Raw genomic sequence first — 20,413 nt, 5'->3', positions numbered from 1 at the left:
TTATAAATTGTGGTTTTTCCTGCACTCTCATATACTTCTCATTCCTGCTGCCTTGTGTGCAAAATACAGGGTTCTGTGTGGTACTGTAAATGATTACCAAAGGTCGCAGACATGCGCAGTGATGAGATGGGGAAGCTAGCTAAAGAGGAGGCTGAGAGGGGAGGAGGGCACTCTTTGGTTGACATTCTATAAAGGGAGGAAGACTGTAAGAAAAGACAAGAGCAACAACTTCATACTGGCTAGGATTTGCACAAACACGGGGAGTGTGCAGCATGCAGGGCTGGGCAGGCAGCCCCAGGGGTGAGGGCGGTCTGGGTCGCATGCAGGACAGACACCCACCACAGCCTGAGACTGTGGGGGTTGCCTAGTACAGCTCCACTGTGCTCGGCGTGTTGTTGTTAAGAGCATGTTGGTGACTATTTTGCTGCCCCAGGTACAAGAGTCAGCAGAAATGTGTGCTTTAAGCAGAGTCACAAGGGCCTGGGGCAGAACTGAGTCACTTCTCAAAGATATCCCTGCCTGGGACGATGATAGCGCTAGTTGCCTTGCTTCCCCTTTACCTTCTGCCATGATTGTAAGTTTCCTGAGGCCTCCCCAGACATGCTGAACTGTGAGTCAGTTAAATATAAAACTCTTTCCTTTATAAATCACCCAGTCTTGGGAAGTGCTTTACCGCAGTGTGAAAATGGACTAATACAACCTTAATCTGATCACTTTGGCCAAAAAAAACATGTTTTATTTGCCAAGTGATCAGTCAGACTCCATATTTGTTTCTGAAGGAGAGATCAGTTTCCCCCAAACTTCATGGCTAGCATCCAGCATGAAAGAAGTGGGATTGATGCTGGAGGGGGCAGCACAATGTCCACTACATAGGATAAAGAAGCAGAAGGCTTACCTGCAAGATATTAGAGCATTTAGGGAAAATTTTTGGTAAACTGTGGAAATGATCTTCAAAACCTGGTCTTCCTGTTGGCTATTTAGCTGTGATTTAATGAGAAAAAAAGTCTCTTTATATCCTCTGCTGCTTCCAATGTCTGCTGATTTTAACAGATGTCCAATTAGGATTTGGCTAAAATATATAATAAAATGAAAATATTCGACTGTTTATAATTCACATTATTTTCTTTCTTAGGTGCTAAATTTTATGCTTCCGCTTCAAAGCAAGAAAAAAGTGGATGCCATTATCTCTGAGGCACAAGATGCAGAGTATAAACTTGAATTTATTCCAACTACTACCACAGAATATGTTCATAGCTTAATATTTCTTGATGAAATTCAGGAACGGGTGAGTTGATTGTCTCATGTAATTTAATATTCTGAATCTTATAGTAGAAAGGAAGACATGGGACAAGAAAAAGTGAAGGACTAAAGGGCAAAAGACAGCTGATTTAGTGGCATACCTCAAAGTAAGTGAATGTTCTGTATCACAGGAATAAAGCAGCCAACAGTTATCCGACTCTTACTACTAGCCAGGCATCATATTACATTTTCTACATGCATCAAATTTTTAATTCTCACAAAAGCTTGAGAAGTCTGGATGATAATCTATTCTCATGCTGCAGATAAGGAAACAGAAACCAAAATAGGATGTGTTATCCAAGATCACAGATATGTATGTATGTGATAGCATTAAAATTTAGATTTGAGTCTCTTTGACTGCATAGCCAATGTTCTCAACCATAGTTTATTGGAATTCTAACTTTTAGTAAGTGGCAAATAGATTGTAATCTAGATATTAATCCTAATGGTAATCTGGCTGCATAGTCGGGAAATTTACTGTTAAGAATGAAAGAAACCCAGCAAAAACCTGCTTAAGTGAAAAGGTGGAGAAGGGAAAAAAGTAGATTTGGGGACTCAAGTGATGCAGATGGAGTCAGGTCTCTGTTTTTCTCTCTTACACACACACACACACACCATGCGCACGCGCGTGCGCGCGCACACACACACACACACACATACATACACACATACACTCCTTTGTCTCTCTTGCTTCTTTTTCTCTGGAAACTTGGTTTTCTCCTCTCAGGCTCTTCCCATGGGAAGCAATCTAGCATTTGGCTTCAATAGTCAGTTTTTCATGAACTTTCATTCATATGAAGTTGGAACTGAAAATATAGCTAAATTATTTTCTTAAATTTCTGAAAATTAAAGAAATCTTTCAAATAAAATGTAAACTGAATAAATGTTGTATATTATTAACCAAATTAATAATAAATGCTATTTCACATGACTACAAAGGTAACGGTGTTTCTCATTTCAAGAAATCACAATTTCTCAAAAAGGCGGATGATTGTGGTTCTCCTCAGGTTTGCTTATTCTATGTCCCAGGAGTCTAAAGACGCCAAGCAGTTATTATTGTTTGTATTCCTTAAGCCACTTCAAACAAATAACCCAAACCCACTTGAGAAAGCTTAGGCCAAAACAGGGATTCCATTTAAGGATTCAGGGGTGCTTCATGGACCTCCCAATCAAGAATGTAACTAGGCTCAGGAACTGACCAGAACCAGGAATAGGACAGCTGTGGGAAGACCCGGTAATCCTTCCTTCCATCTCTCCTCTCTGCATCTCTCTGAGAGTCTGCTTCACTTCTCTCCCTCTGCAGAGAGCTGCTTCTGCTTCTCTGACCACAGCAGCAAACATACCCACCAGCTGCTCCCAAGCTACAACTTGCAAGTCTAGCCAGTCAGCAAGAAAGAGATAATCTTTCTTTTCCAATATTGATTCTAAAGGTCTATTAAACTTATTCAGAGTTTTTATTCTGTCCTATAAACTATGTCGAGAAGGTAGGGTCACATCATAATCAATGGCTACTGAGAGTTGGCTGCTATTACCTTGTGATTCCAGAACAGCAAGTCCATGCAGTATTCAGAAAATAGACGTGTCCCATCTCCAGGAGGTTGTCTGTGTTTGCTGGTTGCGATGTGCTTGGAAAGCAGCTTCCTTGAGGGAGATGCTCTGCATGCACAAAAACTTTTTCTGGAACTTCATTCATTCAGTCAGTAAGTTTAGTAAGCATCACTTAGCAGGTGCAAAAATTACAACAATGAATAAACCTGCAATCAAGGAGCTGAGTCTTAAATGCAAGCAGATAATTCTCATACAAAGAGCATAGGTATAAGATACTGTTTTAGCACTGGGTTTGTAGTCATTCTTGCCTATGAATTACAGAAGGCTGTGTGGAGAATGGGGTATTTAAGCTGTCATAAAATACACGAAACATTCAGGTGGGCATTCCAGGGAGAGGGAAAGCCATGTGCAAAGACAGGAGGCAATGTGACATAAACAAGATTTAGTAATAGATGCGCTTTGGAGAAAGAATGTTTGATTGAAAGTTGATGAACTGTGTAGCTAAAGCAGTGTTTTCAAGGATACGAGAGAAGAAATTAATGATAAAGTTGTTAAGTAGAATTGAAAGGACTTAATGGACAACTGAATGAGGGAACAGTGAGAGGAGAATGAGGTGACTTTTAGGTATCATTCTGCAGGGAAAAGGTAGATAGCAATTTCATACCAGTATAAGGAAGGTAGGCTACATAATTCATTGTCTGATCAGGACATTTTTCTGAGAGTCAAAGAGACACTATTAATAATTATACTAGAACAATAAGTGTAAATCCAGGACATTCCAGAGAAACCTGGATATATACTTACCCAAAATAGAGGAAATACAGGAAGATGAACAGATATTGATGTAGAGAGACTTAGTTCTTCTATAAGTAACTTGTTGAAGGTGTTAGAAACTTTGGTTGAAAGTCACAAAAACCCACATAAATAGCTTAGAAAATGGGAAGATTTATTCTAAATTTGCAGAAATATCTTTCAGAATCCCAAAGCATAGATAGAGCTAGGCCTTTTAAAAAAAAATGCCTCTCTCCTTCTCTCATCTCTGCTCCTCTCTAGAACCTGGTTCTCAAAGGGGGACTCCAAATCAGCAGCAGCAGCAGCACCTGAGGATGGGTTAGAAATATACATTCTTGGGACCCACCCTAAGTGACTACAGTGTTTTTATGACTTGCTAGACATTCTGAATCACTCTTGGGAGGGGCTCAGCAATCTGTTTTAACAAGCGTTCCAAGGTCATTGCAATGAAGGCTAAAGATTGAGAACTATTTCTCTAAAAGCCTCTGTGCACTTATCTTCTCATGTTAATGAACTGTTCTGTCTCCATATGAAGTTAAATGGCCTCAGTCCTAACTATTCCTATGTTGGAGAGAAAGGCCAGACTGAGCTAAGTTCTTTAGATCACAGTTTGATGCTCCTTGGTTCAGCTTGTGGCCAGGAAGTTGGACCAAGTAATGTGAATGTGGCTGCTCCCTCTATAACCATATGACAGAGCTGGGGGTAAGGAGTTTTCCCAAAATTGTGGGATCTCTTGCCAGAAACTTAGGAAAGACAAACAATACTGTCCACTAAAAGTGAGAAACCAAAGTGTAGATGTTTAGTGGTCATTGGGCTGTAGTAAAATAATTTATTAAAGGATAGTGGGAATCTCACCTTACATGTGTGTTCTGAAACCATGTAAGTCCACAGCCTGTCAATTCCTCAAGAACTGCTCTGAGATGATCACTGCCCATCACACATGCCTGGAAGCTCAAATACCTCAGCTGAACAACCTCACAGCACATGTTTTCTCAGAAAACTTTAAATATTGGCATTGTTTAATACAACTAAAGAACAAAACAGAAAGAAAGGGGAAACATTTATAAGAGCTCAGCTCTAAACAAGCTCTCCTAACTTGATTACCTGTGTTGTAGCAATGACTGTATTTCTCATCCAGCATGCTTTAGCAAATTTGACTATAATATTAAAATACACTCTTCCTGGATCCAAGAGGGCTGATCGCTAACATCTCAGGATTGCAGCTCCCAGTGAAAGTGCAGAGAACGAGAGGACACCACACTTTCAGACAAATTTTTGTCACTCATGGACCAGAAGATTCCCAGTGGAGAAGCCCCATGGGTCGCCAGTGCGACTCTTGAGGCCGGTGCAATGGTTTTGCTGGCACCTGGGCACGGCAGCTCTTGGTGCAGAGTAAACAGGACTAGTTCCCCTTCTGACCGACATTTGGAGCTCCGGGAAGGCAGAGTCGCCTATTATGGACTCAAGAAGGAAGCCAGACTGGAGATTCCTGGGCAGAAAAGCACCATCAGTCTTAATGCTGCTGTTTTGGCCAGCGCAGTGGGTTGCTCACATTTGAGCCCTGGGAATTAACAACTTGGACATCCACTCAGAGACTTAATTTGAAAGTTGGTAATTACAAAAACGACAGGTGGATAAATTTACAATGATGGGAAGAAACCAGCGTAAAAAGTCTGAGAATACTCAAAATCAGAATGCCTCTCCCTCTAAAGAGGATCACAGTTCCTCATTAACAAGGGAACAAGGCTTAATGGAGAACGAGTGCATTCCATTAACAGAATCAGGCTTCAGAAGGTGCATAATAAGAAACTTCTGTGAGTTAAAAGAACATGTTGTAGCCCAATGTAAAGAAACTAAGAACTTTGAAAAAAGGCTTGACAAAATCCTAATGAGAATAGACATTTTAGAGAGGAATACAAGTGAATTAATGGAACTGAAGAATACAATACAGGAACTCTGAGAAGTATGCACAGGTTTAAACACTCGAATTGATCAAGCAGAAGAAAGGATATCAGAGGTCAAAGACCAACTTAATGAAATAAAATGAGAAGACAAGAATAGAGAAAAAAGGATAAAAAGGAATGAGCAAAGTCTCCAAGAAATATGGGAGTATGTGAAACTACCTAATTTATGTTTGATAGGTGTACCTGAATGCGACAGAGAGAATGAATCCAAGCTGGAAAATACTCTTCAGAATATTATTCAGGAAAACTTTCCCAACCAAGCAAGGCAGAACAATATTCAACTCCAGGTAATACAGAGAACACCACAAAGATACTCCTCAAGGAGAGCAACCCCAAGGCACATAATCGTCAGATTCACCAGGGTTGAAACAAAGGAGAAAATACTAAGGGCAGCCAGAGAGAAAGGTCAGGTTACCCACAAAGGGAAGCCTATCAGACTTACAGCAGATCTCTCAGCAGAAACCCTACAAGCCAGAAGAGAGTGGGGACCAATATTCAATATCCTTAAAGAACAGAACTTTCAGCCCAGAATTTCATATCTGGCCAAACTAAGCTTCACAACTGAAGGAAAAATAAAATCTTTTATGAACAAGCAAGTACTCAGAGATTTTATTACCACCAGGCCTGCTTTACAAGAGCTTCTGAAAGAAGCATTACACATAGAAGAAACAACCAGTATTAGCCTTTCCAAAAATATACCAAAAAGTAAGAGCATCAACATAAAGAAGAATTTACATCAACGAATGGACAAAACAGCCAGTTAACATCAAATGGCAGTAATCCTAAATTTAAATTGACTAAATCCCCCAATCAAAAGATACAGCCAAAACCCAACAGTATGCTACATCCAGACCCATTTCACATGCAAAGATACACAAAGACTCAAAACAAAGGGATGGAGAAAGATTAACCAACTAAATGGAGAGCAAAAATAAATAAATAAATAAAAAGCAGGAGTTGCAATTCTCGCATCTGATAAAATAGATTTTAAAGCAGCAAAGATATAGTGGTAAAAGGATCAATGCAACAATAAGAGCTAATGATCCTAACACCCAGATACATAAGACCTATAAAGAGATTTAGACTCAATGAGACAGAAAATTAATAAGGATATCCAGGATTTAAACTCAGATCCAGAACAAGTAAACTTAATAAATATTTATAGAGCTCTCCACTTTAAATATACAAAATACACATTCATGTCAATACCACATCGCACCTACTCATAGGTTTAAGTGAAATATTGATTGGCCATTATTAATACCCATTTTTAGAAAATAAAATAAAATACACTCCTCCTGTGCTGACTATTCACATTTGATGTTTCATATGGTTTGGCTGCATCCCCACCCCAATTTCACCTTAATTGAAGTCCCATGTGTCAAGAATGGAGCCAGGTGGAGATAATTGAATCATGGGGATGGTTTCCTCCATACTGTTCTTGTGGTAGTAAGTCTCATGAGATCTGATGGTTTTATAAGTGGGAGTTCCCCTGCACAAATTCTCTCACCTGCCACCATATAAGACATGCCTTTGCTTCTCCCTTGCCTTCAGCCATGATTGTGAGGCCTCCCCAGCCATGTGGAACTGTGAGTCCATTAAACCTTTCTTTTATAAATTACTCATTCTTGTGTATGTCTTTATTTAGCAACAGGAGAATAGCCTAATACAGTGTTCATATTGTACAGTGGCTGTCTCCTATTAGAACAAACTTTAAGAGTATAATAGGACTCTGCTAAATTTAATGAGCAAACTATGTTTCCATTTAGATTGAAAGCCTTGAAGATGAAGGGAATATAGTGATTCAAATGTACAAGCTTATTGAACAATATCAGGTGCCCACACCTCCTGAAGACTTTGCTGTTTTTGCGACTATGAAGCCATCCATTGTTGCTGTTCAGAATGCCATTGATAAAGCAGTGGGTGATAGAGAATCACGCATTAAGCAATTTTGTGTACACTTGGGTACTGATCTTGAAGAATTAAACAATGAAGTGAATGAAGTAAAACTGCAAGCACAGGTAAGCTAAATGAGGATTCTGTAAAAAAATAACTTATGAAAAGTTCGACTATTAAATTTGTTTATTAAAGTATAGTCAACATAAGAATTACATATTATTTACAGTGTATGATCTGATGCTTTGATACACGTATATGTTGTGATATTGTTAATCAAGCTAATTATGTGTCTATCACCTCACATACATCATTTTTTGTGGTGAGAATAATTAAGACCAGTCTTCAAATCATTTAGAGAACACATTTTTTTTATTGCATTTTAGGTTTTGGGGTACATGTGCAGAACATGAAGACAGTTGCATAGGTACACACATGGCAGTGTGTTTTGCTGCCTTTCTCCCCTTCACCCACATTTGGCATTTCTCCCCAGGCTATCCCTCCCCAGCTCCCCCACCACTGTCCCTCCCCTCTTTCCCCCAATAGACCCCAGTGTTTGGTACTCCCTTCCCTGTGTCCATGTGCTCTCATTTTTCATCACCCACCTATGAGTGAGAATATGTGGTATTTCATTTTCTGTTCTTGTGTCAGTTTGCTGAGAATGATGTTCTCCAGGTTCATCCATGTCCCTACAAAGGACACAAACTCATCATTTTTGATTGCTGCATAATATTCCATGGTGTATATGTGCCACATTTTCCCAATCCAGTCTATCATTGATGGGCATTTGGGTTGGTTCCAGGTCTTTGCTATTGTAAACAGTGCTGCAATGAACATTCATGTGCATGTGTCCTTATAGTAGAATGATTTATAGTCCTTTCGATATATACCCAGTAATGGGATTGCTAGGTCAAATGGAATTTCTATTTCTAAGGCCTTGAAATTGCCACACTGTCTTCCACAATGGTTGAACTAGTTTACACTTTCACCAACAGTGTAAAAGTGTTCCTATTTCTCCACATCCTCTCCAGCATCTGTTTTCTCCAGATTTTTTAATGATTGCCATTCTAACTGGTATGAGATGGTATCTCAATGTGGTTTTGATTTGCATCTCTCTAATGACCAGTGATGATGAGCATTTTTTCATATGTTTGTTGGCCTCTTGTATGTCTTCTTTTGTAAAGTGTCGGTTCATATCCTTTGCCCACTTTTGAATGGGCTTGTTTGTTTTTTTCCTGTAAATCTGTTTGTGTTCTTTGTAAATTCTGGATATCAGCCCTTTGTCAGATGGGTAGACTGCAAAAATTTTTTACCATTCTCTTGGTTGCCAATTCACTCTAGTGACTGTTTCTTTTGGCGTGCAGAAGCTGTGGAGTTTGATTAGGTCCCATTTGTCTATTTTGGCTTTTGTTGCCAATGCTTTTGGTGTTTTGGTCATGAAGTCCTTGCCTACTCCTATGTCCTGAATGGTTTTGCCTAGATTTTCTTCTAGGGTTTTTATGTTTAAGTCTTTAATACATCTGGAGTTAATTTTAGTATAAGGTGTCAGAAAGGGGTCCAGTTTCTGCTTTCTGCACATGGCTAGCCAGTTTTCCCAACACCATTTATTAAACAGGGAATCCTTTCCCCATTGCTTGTTTTTGTCAGGTTTATGAAAGATTGTATGGTTGTAGATATGTTGTGTTGCCTCCAATGCCTCTGTTCTGTTCCATTGGTCTATATCTCTGTTTTGGTAAGAGTACCATGTTGTTTTGATTACTGTAGCCTTGTAGTATAGTTTTAAATCCGGTAGTGTGATGCCCCCCCACTGTGTTCTTTTTGCTTGGAATTGACTTGACTATGCGGGCTCTCTTTTGGTTCCATATGAAGTTCACGGTGGTTTTTTCCAGTTCTGTGAATAAAGCCAATGGTAGCTTGATGGAGATAGCATTGATTCTGTAATTACTTTGGGCAGTATAGCCATTTTCATGATATTAATTCTTCCTAACCAAGAACATGGAATGTTTCTTCATCTGTTTGTGTCCTCTCTTATTTCGTTGAGCAGTGGTTTGTAGTTTTTCTTGAAGAGGTCCCTTACATTCCTTGTTAGTTGTATTCCTAGGTATTTTATTCTTTTTGTAGTAATTGTGAAAGGCAGTTCGTTCTTGATTTGGCTCTCTTTAAGTCTGTTATTGGTGTATAGGAATGCTTGTGATTTTTGCACATTGATTTTATATCCTGAGACTTTGCAAAAGTTGCTTATCAGTTTCAGGAGTTTTTGGGCTGAGACGATGGGGTCTTCCAGGTATACTATCATGTCATCTGCAAATAGAGACAATTTGGCTTCCATCTTTCCTATTTGAATACGCTTTATTTCTTTTTCTTGCCTGATTACTCTGGCTAAAACTTCCAGTACTATATTGAATAGGAGTGGTGAAAGAGGGCTTCCTTGTCTAGTGCTGGATTTCAAACGAAATGCTTCCAGTTTTTGCCCATTCAGTATAATATTGGCTGTTGGTTTGTTGTAAATAGCTTTTATTACTTTGAGATACGTTCCACCAATACTGAGTTTACTGAGGGCTTTTAGCATAAAGGGCTGTTGAATTTTGTCGAATGCCTTCTATTCATCAATTGAGATAACAATGTGGTTTTTGTTTTTGGTTCTGTTTATGTGGTGAATTATGTTTATAGACTTGCATATGTTGAACCAGCCTTGCATGCCTGGGATGAATCCTACTTGATCATGATGAATAAGTTTTTTGATGTGCTGCTGCAATCAGCTTGCCAGTATTTTATTGAAGATTTTTGCATCTATGTTCATCATGGATATTGGCCGGAAGTTTTTTTTTCTTGTTGAGTCTCTGCCAGGTTTTGGTAACGGGATGATGTTGGTCTCATAAAATGATTTGGGAAGGATTCCTCGATTTGGATTATTTGGAATAGTTTCAGAAGGAATGGTATCAGCTCCTCTTTGTGGGTCTGGTAGAATTCGGCTGTAAATCCATCTGGATCTGGACTTTTTTTGTGTGGTAGGCTCTTAATTGCTGCCTCGACTTCAGACCTTGTTATTGGTCTATTCATAGTTTCGACTTCCTCCTGGTTTAGGCTTGGGAGGACACAGCTGTCGAGGAATTTATCCATTTCTTCCAGGTTTACTAGTTTATGTGCATACAGTTGTTTGTAATATTCTCTGATGATGGCTTGAATTTCTGTGGAATCTGTGGTGATTTCCCCTTTATCGTTTTTTATTGCATTAATTTGGTTGTTCTCTCTTTTCTTTTTTATCAGTCTGGCTAATGGTTTGTCTATTTTGTTGATCTTTTCAAAAAACCAACTCTTGGATTTATTGATTTTTTGAAGGGTTTTTCGTGTCTCTATCTCCTTCAGTTCTGCTCTGATCTTAGTTATTTCTTGTCTTCTGCTAGGTTTTGAGTTTTTTTGATCTTGCTCCTCTAGCTCTTTCAATTTTGATGATAGGGTGTCAATTTTGGATCTCTGCACTCTTCTCATATGGGCACTTATTGCTATATATTTTCCTATAGAGACTGCTTTAAATGTGTCTCAAAGATTCTGGTATGTTGTGTCTTCATTCTCGTTGGTTTCAAAGAACTTCTTTATTTCTGCCTTCATTTCATTGTATATCCAGTCAACATTCAAGAGCCAGTTGTTCAATTTCCATGAAGCTGTGCAGTTCTGGGTTAGTTTCTGAATTCTGAGCTCTAACTTGATTGCACTATGATCTGAGAGACTGTTTGTTATGATTTCCATTCTTTTGCATTTGCTGAGGAGTGCTTTACTTCCAGTTATGTGGTCAATTTTAGAGTAGGTGTGATGTGGTGCTGAGAAGAATGTATATTCTGTGGATTTGGGGTGGAGAGTTCTGTAAATGTCTATCAGGTTTGTTTGTTCCAGGTCTGAGTTCAAGCCCTGGATATCCTTGCTAATTTTCTGTCTGGTTGATCTGTCTAATATTGACAGTGGAGTGTTAAAGTCTTCCAGTATTATTGTGTGGGAGTCTAAGTCTCTTTGTAAGTCATTAAGGACTTGCCTTATATATCTGGGTGCTCCTGTACTGGGTCCATATATATTTAGGATCGTTAGCTCTTCTTGTTGTATCGATCTTTTTACCATTATGTAATGACCTTCTTTGTCTTTTTTGATCTTTGTTGCTTTGATGTCTATTTTATCAGAGATGAGAATTGCAACTCCTGCTTTTTTTTTTGCTCTCCATTTGCTTGGTAAATCTTCCTCCATCCCTTTATTGTGAGCCTTTGTGTATCCTTGCATGTGAGATGGGTTTCCTGGATGCAGCACACTGATGGGTTTTGGTGTTTTATCCAACTTGCCAGTCTGTGTCTTTTGATTGGTGCATTTAGCCCATTTACATTTAGGGTTAATATTGTTATGTGTGAATTTGATACTGCCATTTTGATGCTAGCTGGCTGTTTTACCCATTAGTTGATGAAGATTCTTCATTTTGTCGATGCTCTTTAGCATTTAGTGTGTTTTTGGAATGGCTGATACTGGTTGTTCCTTTTTATATGTAGTGCCTTTTTCAGGAGCTCTTGTAAAGCAGGCCTGGTGGTGACAAAATCACTGAGTACTTGCTTGTTCACAAAGGATTTTATTTTTCCTTCACTTACAAAGCTCAGTTTGGCTGGATATGTCATTCTGGGTTGAAAGTTCTTTTCTTTAAGGATGTTGAATATTGGCCCCCACTCTCTTCTGGCTTGTAGAGTTTCTGCCGAGAGATCTGCGTGAGTCTGATGGGCTTCCCTTTGTGGGTGACCTGACCTTTCTCTCTGGCTGTCCTTAGTATTTTCTTCTTCATTTCAACCCTGGTGAATCTGAAGACTATGTGCCTTGGGGTTGCTCTTATTGCAGAGTATCTTTGTGGTGTTCTCTGTATTTCCTGGATTTGAGTGTTGGCCTGCCTTGCTAGGTGGGGGAAATTTTTCTGGATAATATCCTGAAGAGTATTTTCCAGCTTGAATTCATTCTCTTCATCTCCTTCTGGTACACCTATGAAACATAGGTTAGGTCTCTCCACATAGTCCCACATTTCTTGGAGACTTTGTTCATTCCTGTTTGCATTTTTTTCTCTAATCTTGGTTTCTTGTTTTATTTCATTGAGTTGATCTTCAACTTCTGATATTCTTTCTTCTGCTTGGTCAATTTGGCTGTTGAAACTTGTGCATGCTTTGCGAAGTTCTCATGTTGTTTTTCAGCTCCTTCAATTCATTCATATTCCTCTCTAAGTTTTCCATTCTTGTTATCATTTCCTCAAACCTTTTTTCAAGGTTCTTAGTTTCTTTGCATTGATTTAGAACATGTTCTTTTAGCTCACAGAAGTTTCTCATTACCCACCTTCTGAAGTCTGGTTCTGTCATTTCGTCATAGTCATTCTCCATCCAGCTTTGTTCCCTTGCTGGTGAGGAGTTTTGGTCCTTTGCAGGAGGCGAGATGTTCTGGTTTAGGGTGTTTTCCTCCTATTTGCGCTGGTTTCTTCCCATCTTTGTGGATTTATCCACCTGTCGTCTGAGTAGTTGCTGACTTTTCGATTGGGTCTCTGAGTGGACGCCCAGATTGTTGATGATGAGGTATTTCTGTTACTTGGTTTTCCTTCTACCAGTCTAGCCGCTCTGCTGTACAACTGCTGAGGTCCACTCCAGGCCCTGCTTGTCTGGGGTACACCTGTAGCAGCCTCTGCATGTTCACTGAGAGCTGCGATCCTGAGTTGTTCTTACCACGCCATCTTGAATCCTCCCTTCCCTAGAGAACACATTTAACTGATGTAGCTTTAGCTTTTTGTAGTTTTGTCCTAACCATTTAACAATGTCTTTGAACTGCTACTTAAAAATTTTTTCAAAATCTCTCTTTAAGTAGGAAATATATTTCAGACTATCACAAAGCATATATATAATACTGAATTTAGTCAATTAAATTCTAGTCCTACTTGTATTATTATTTTGCAGTCTTTTAATGACTTGCTAGCACATATTACAGCTATTGTCACAATTTTAAAGTTTGCTTAATACTTAAGTGATGAAATAATTTATACAACAAACCCCCATGACACAAATTTACTTTTATAACAAACCTGCACATGTACCCCTGAACTTAAAGTAAAAGCTAAATACAAAATAAAAATAAACTTTGCAAGCATATTAGAAAATTCACCATTAGAAAGAGGCAGAGTATAAAACTGATAACTGGTAGTGAAGAATATTTGGTTAACTTGTACCACTTTTACTATAGAAAATATACAGGGCACATTGACTCAAAAGAATACAGTACAGACATTAAAGATTATACCTTTACACAAATTAATGTGGAAATGTAAAACAGCTCACATTGTGTGCTTCCTGTTTGTCAAGCAGTGTTCTAAGGACTTTGCATTGTTTTTACTTTTGTACTGAAGTACTTTTTTATTTTATTACATATGAAAGTGTACATAACTTACTACTGTACAATTCAGTGAATTATCTGAAAGTAAATATATCTATGTATCCACTACTCATGTCAATAACTAAAGCATTATGATACCCTAGTGTTCCCTCCTTATTAATCCTTTTGTTATGGGATCTTTGGGGTATCATTTTTCTGGCCAGAAACCTCTGTGGCTGATGATGCCTTTGCTCAAGTTGTTGTCCTGCATCTAGGAAGAATGAAGTATGCAGACAAGTGGAGGGTGAGCAAGATGAAGAGGGGCTTTATTCAATGTTAGAACAGCTCAGAGGAGATTGGCAGTGGGTAATTCCTCTCTGTGGGCAAGTTATCCCATTGAGTCTTCAGTTCTCAGCAGAGAAGAGGCTCTGGAGTGGGTGGCTCCTCTCTGCAGGCAGGTTGTCCCATTGTCTCTGCAGCTCTCAGCAGAGAGGAGGCATGGACAGGGTCGCTCCTCTCTGCAGCTGATTGTCCCAATGTATGCCCAACTCCTAGCAAAGAGGAGGCCCTGGGGTGGGTTGCTCATCTCTTAAGCTGGTAGCCCTGACATCTCTACAGGTCTCTGAAGCCCTCAGCAGAGATGGTAACTCCTCTCTGCAGCTGGTTGTCCCATTGTCTGCTCAGCTCTGGCTGAACCCAGGGCTTTTATGAACCTCAGCGGGGAGGAAGTATGCACTGATTGGCCCATGGGGGATCATGAGCAGGCCAGAAACGGCATCACAAGTTCCCACACTGGTCTGTGGGACTGGCAGCCTGGCCCCTGGCTTTCAGGTTAGGGAGGGCCTGAAAGTGGGGCCTCACTGGGGACCCACCCCCTTCCACTCAGGAATCTGTCTGCCTCCTGCTGCGGTTCATGGCATCCGGGATGGGCCCTAACTTTGCTCCAGAATTGGAGAAGATCAGTGAAGTGCCTGTTCCCACTGCCTGGCCTCTCTCCCTTCCAAGATCAAAGTGGGGAAAGACCAGGCAGCAGGAGTAGACACGACCAAGCCTGCAAGGGCAGGGGGGCCTTCTCATACCCTCAAAAGCACAGGGCTTACTGAGTCTGCAGTGGCAGTTTGGGTGGCTACAGCTCCCACGCTGACTTGGAAGGGTTGGGGCTCCCACTTGTCCCTAGCTCCCACCGGCTCCATGCAGCATGTAGCCCTGTCCATGCCTCCCTGCTGCAGCAGGTGTGATAGCAGTGGCAGGCCATCTAGAGTGGAAATACTATAAATTTTCTATTTTTGAACTTCTATTATTTAAAACCATACAGTGTACCCTTTATTTTTTTATGTTCGTAAGATTCATCTATGTTTCTATTTGTGGATGTAGTTTATTCATGTTTGTTGCTGTATAGAATTTTATTGTATTTTACAATTATTCACTTCATGTGTGATGGAAATTGGGATTATTACCATTTTGGGCAATGATGAGTAATAGTTCTAGAAACTTCTTATGTATATTTTCATGTTTTAACTTAGTTATCAAAATACTTTAGGGTTTTATTATTCACATTTTACAGAAAAGGAAACTAAGGTACAGGGTTAAGTAACTGGCCAAGGGTTACACAGACACTAAATGGAGGAATCTGGATTCAAGCTTAAGTAGTCTACTTTCAATGGTTAATAGTCTGCTTACCATATACTGTATTCTATACACCACATACTATTAATATGAATATCTATGTATAGATAGAGAAAGCACAAGTGCTAGCAAATGCTTGATGTGTAATCATGTTTTTTTAATTTTTATAAAAACTTTTATTTGGGGTTCAGGGATACATGTGCAGGTTTATTATATAGGTAAACTCATGTCTCAGAGGTTTGCTGTATAGGTTATTGTGTCACCCAGGTACCAGGCCTAGTACCCAATAGATATTTTTTTCTGATCCTCTCCCTCCTCCCACTCTCCACCCTCAGGTAGGTCCCAGTGTCTGCTGTTTCTGTTTGTGTCCGTGTGTTCTCATCATTTAGCTTTCATTTATAAGTGAGAACCTGAGGTACTTGGTTTTCTGTTCCTGCTATGAATAATGGCCTCCAGCTCCATCATATTCCTGCAAAGGACATAATCCTGTTCTTTTTTTATGGCTTCACAGTGTTCCATGGTGTATATGTACCACATTTTTTTTACCCATTCATGATATTCATGATCATTTAGGTTGATTCCATGTCTTTGCTATTGTTGATAGCGCTGCAATTAATATGTGCATGCAAATCATGCATTTTAAATAGCATGATGCACATACACAAAAATGAAAGCATGGGCTCATTCTAACTAGTGCTTCTTTTATAGAAGGTTTGAAATTAATTCTCTTGGGCAAAGAACTGTAAATTCATTATTTCCATAAATGATACCATCTTGCTATCAAGACCCCCATTCCTGCTGTTATGGGGAATTAGAGAGAAAACCTAAATGTGGCAACTGATGATAACTCAATTTATTTAAGTTTGAAACATCTGTTCCATTCTACCCAGGTCTCTTTTGGATAGATTTTAATTCAACCAAAAATTTAACTTTCTATGGGCATTTTTTCACCTATGCCACCATCCCTTCCTACCTTTTGCCCCATAAGGGAAGCTTGCATTTTTTCATGGTGCATAGATGGGAGGGACAGGTCATCTGTTCTTCCAGTGCAGTTCGGCTGGGCTGCACCTGTTTGTCCCAGGTTGCTGTTAATAACTAAGGTTATTTCCTGGTTCTTCAGGCACCATGTAGCCCCTATGCTGCAATCCATCATTTCTTCCATAGCCTACAGTCACAAGTAATCTGTGGCTTTCTCATCCTGGCCTCAGACATCTTCTGGTTCACTAGTTCTCTCAGCAGTCCCCACTATCCGAATCAAGACACATGAAAACTTCAGGATTCCCAGCATATCATACCAAGTCACAAGACACCAGAATGCCAATATAAACTCCTTCATCCTCGACACATCCCTTGGCTTTTTCTAATCTAAAGCATGTTGCCAGTTTGAATGCACAGCCATGCAGACTAAGACATGGAATAACTAGACTCCGTGACTTGTGGCTATAATGGTTCTCAGATTCCTTTCATTTTCTCAGATTATCCCAAATCTAATTACATGCTTCTGCTTTGTTCCTGAACTATTCCATTCCCATTCACTGGGGTTTAAATCCTCACAGGCCAGCCAGAAAACATATGTCTTTCTATTTATATTTTTCATTTTCTCTCTTCTATCACCTTAGAATACAAAGGCCTTTCAATTCCTTTATTGTACAATGGAAATTTACCTTATATCATATTCCCTTACTTCTCTTCCCTGTTGCATTCACCTCTCCTTATCTGAGGTCACGTTGGTTGAAGAAGTGTAGGAAATAAAAACAGATGAGGGAGAATATATTAGATACTGTTTTAAAACAAATTTATCTCCATGGCACTTTTATACAAATCTGTACTTTTTATAATGTATATGCATTGCTTTAAAATTCAGGAAAGCAACAATTTTAAAACATCATTTCTAAAAATCAAAAAGAAAAGAGAATTAAATGACTCTTTTAAAAAGGTTTATTAATTCATTTAATTTAATTGGTCTTTATCAAAAAGCAGGAATGGCTAACCAAAAACTGTCTTAAATTTACAGGATCCACAGATTTTAGATATTTCTGCTGACCAAGTCAAAATAAGGCTCATATTGAATAATCTTCAGTCTGTTCTAGCTGACCTTCAAAAACGTGCTTTTCAATATAAGTCCTATCAGAAGAATTTTAAGGTAATGACAGTTTTACACCATCTGTCTTAGAAATGTGTGCATAGAAATGGCATATATCCACAAGAACTTGAGTAATGTAACTGTAAACATTCAATATTTGGACAACTATGTGCTAGTCAGTGTGCTACAAATACTCTCAGATATAAAATATTATATGTTACCTACCTTTTAAGTGTTTAAAGACTAGTACACATGAGATACCAAATATTTTTCTTATTAAAAAATAATGGTGAATTACACAAAACTTTCAGACAAGGAACTGTACTTTCTATGTTAAAACGTAGGTGGATTTTTTAATGTGGTCAATTAAAACCACACTATCCTTTCTTAAGTAATATTCAGACTTCTTTTACATTCATATGTATTTTATGATTCCATTAATATCACCTTATTAACCCTGGTTTTATGTGCCAATTTGAGAAAAATGACATCCCCAGCTAAGCCAGGGACAAATGGGTGTAAAAGGGTATATTTGAGGACCAGAAGCAGTGGCTTATGCCTGTAATCCCAGCACTTTGAGAGATCGAGGCAGTTGGATCACAAGCTCAGGAGTTGGAGACCAGCCTGGCCAACATAGTGAAACCCCATCTCTACTAAAAATATAAAAATTAGCCAGGCATGGTGGCACACACCTGTAGTCCCAGCTACTTGGGGGGCTAAAGTGGGAAGATCACTTGATCCCAGGAGGTGAAGGTTGCTGTGAGCCAAGATTGCACCACTGCACTCCAGCCTAGGTGACAGAGTGAGACCCTGTCTCAGAAAAAAAAAAAGGTTTATTTGAAAGACTAAAAGAGGTATTTCAAAAAACATGAAGAGAAAGGGGCAACAGATGCAGGTGTTTTGAATAGCTTTTAGAGAGACCAACAAGAAAAGAGAATAGAAAAAAAAATATTCTGTGTCAAAACTAGGGACTCCCTAACAAAAGGAAGATGCCATTGGTCTCCCCAAAAGTCTTGGAGGAACATGCTTGAACCACACAGGGGAATGCACCTGTCTCTTCCAGAGCCCCAGATGGATGACCAGAAAGTGATCTGACATGTTCCCTACTCCAGGGTCCAGAGATTGGTAGAGAAATATGAAAATAATGAACTTGATACCAGGCAATAAGGCTGGTGATACTTGAGGCAGAACAGCATCAAAGTTTTTGTTCCCAGACAAGACAGGAAGGTATGTAGTAAGGAGCAAGATATGGAGGAAATACTACTTGATAAAAAGCTACAACTCATCCATGTGCGGTGGCTCACACCTGTAATCTCAGCACTTTGGGAGGCCAAGAGGGGCGAATCACAAGGTCAGGAGTTTGAGACCAGCCTGGCATATATGGTGAAACCCATCTCTACTAAAAATACAAAAAATTAGCTGGGCATGATGGTGGGTGCCTGTAATTCCAGCTACTCAAGGGGGGCTGAGGCAGGAGAATCGCTTGTACCTGGGAGGCAGAGGTTGTAGTGAGCTGAAATCGCATCACTGCACTCTAGCCCAAGTGACAGTGTGAGACTCCATCTCAAAAAAAAAAAAAAATGCTACAATACACATGTGAGCACTCCTTGAGTCAGAAAGAATAACATTGGTCCTGTTACCAAGATGGCAGAGTATGAAGCCCCTACCCTTCCTTTTTCCCTTGGACATACTGACTCAACACCTGAACCAATTTCTTTTGTGAGAAATATAAAGACAAGTTGAACGTCTCTTGCACCATGGGTAAGTATGACAGCAGTTTATTGAAGCCAGTAGAATAATTCCTAACACCCTTTCACTATAATTCCTGCCCCCAACACAGTGCTACACAATTAGGAGGAAGTTCTTAGCTTCTCCCTGGGGAGGGAGAGAAAGACAAACTGAATGGACTATATGGCATGCTGACATTTTAGGGGTCTGCCTGAGAGATTGGTTTCTCTCTTGCCTGAATTTGATTATGGACAGGAAAGGACCCCAGGTTGGAAGCCACTGAGAACAAAAGCAATAGTTTGGACCAGTTTGTACTCACTAGCCATTAACACCCCTCCCCCCACCCCGACTAAGTACAGAGTAAGCAAGCAAGAACTCCCAAATCTCAGCGTCTATCTGGACAAGGAAAGATTTGAAGTGGCTTTCCAATGTTGTACATTATCAGGGGACTGCTCAAGGGACAAACTTCTGTATCACCTGTCTTGGAGTAGTGATAGGATCCAGCATTTTCTAGATATCTTATATGTAGAAAACCCTAAAACTCCAGGGGGAAGAAATTAAAACTAATAAATAAACTCAGTAAAGTTGTAGAATACAAAATCAACTTACATAAATTAGTTGCATTTCTATACATTTCTAAACAATCCAAAAGATAAAGGAAATAATTTACAATAGCATGCCATTTATAACAGCATCAAAAATAATAATAATAAAGTAGAAATAAATTTTACCTAGGAGGTGGAAGACACACACTGAAAACTAAAAACCTATGATGAAAGAATACACAAATAAATGGAGAGATATTCCACGTTCATTGATTAGAAGATGTAATATTGTTAAAATACCTATACTACCCAAAGCGACCTATACATTCAATGCAATCCCTGTCAAATTCCCAATGACATTTTTACAGAAATATTGAAAACAAATCCTAAAATGTATTGGGAACAGAGAAGACCTCAAGTACCTAACAATCTTGGGAAATAAGAAAAAAGCTGGAGGGCTCACATTTCTTGATCTAAAAACATAGTACAAAGCTATAGTAATTAAAATAGTATGGTACTAGCATACATTCCGACATAGAGACCAATGAAACAGAATGGAAAGCCCA

The 20,413-nt window shown here is 39.3% G+C and overlaps 1 protein-coding gene across 14 annotated transcripts in view; it reads left to right on the top strand.

Moving 5' to 3' along the window:
• The window catches only part of DNAH6 (dynein axonemal heavy chain 6), a 411,305-nt gene that overhangs the window by 112,217 nt on the left and 278,675 nt on the right, over positions 1-20,413 (top strand). For 13 of the 14 annotated variants that reach the window (XR_013526431.1, XM_002807522.6, XM_035272122.3 and 10 more), the window contains 3 exons: positions 1,133-1,285; positions 7,373-7,624; positions 17,506-17,634. Coding sequence is in view for 13 of the 14 variants with exons in the window: in XM_002807522.6 (XP_002807568.3) it covers positions 1,133-1,285; positions 7,373-7,624; positions 17,506-17,634 (534 nt within the window). In the remaining variant the exon portion in view is untranslated. Of the gene's footprint in view, positions 1-1,132; positions 1,286-2,166; positions 3,000-7,372; positions 7,625-17,505; positions 17,635-20,413 lie in introns of those variants that run through there. The other variant, XM_054244763.2, reaches the window with a different exon arrangement.

Source organism: Callithrix jacchus, chromosome 14, assembly GCF_049354715.1.
Source record: "Callithrix jacchus isolate 240 chromosome 14, calJac240_pri, whole genome shotgun sequence".
NCBI classification, from domain to species: Eukaryota; Metazoa; Chordata; class Mammalia; order Primates; family Cebidae; genus Callithrix; species Callithrix jacchus.
The sequence above is the reverse complement of the archived record's forward strand: the minus strand, read 5'-3'. Positions and strand labels throughout refer to the sequence as shown.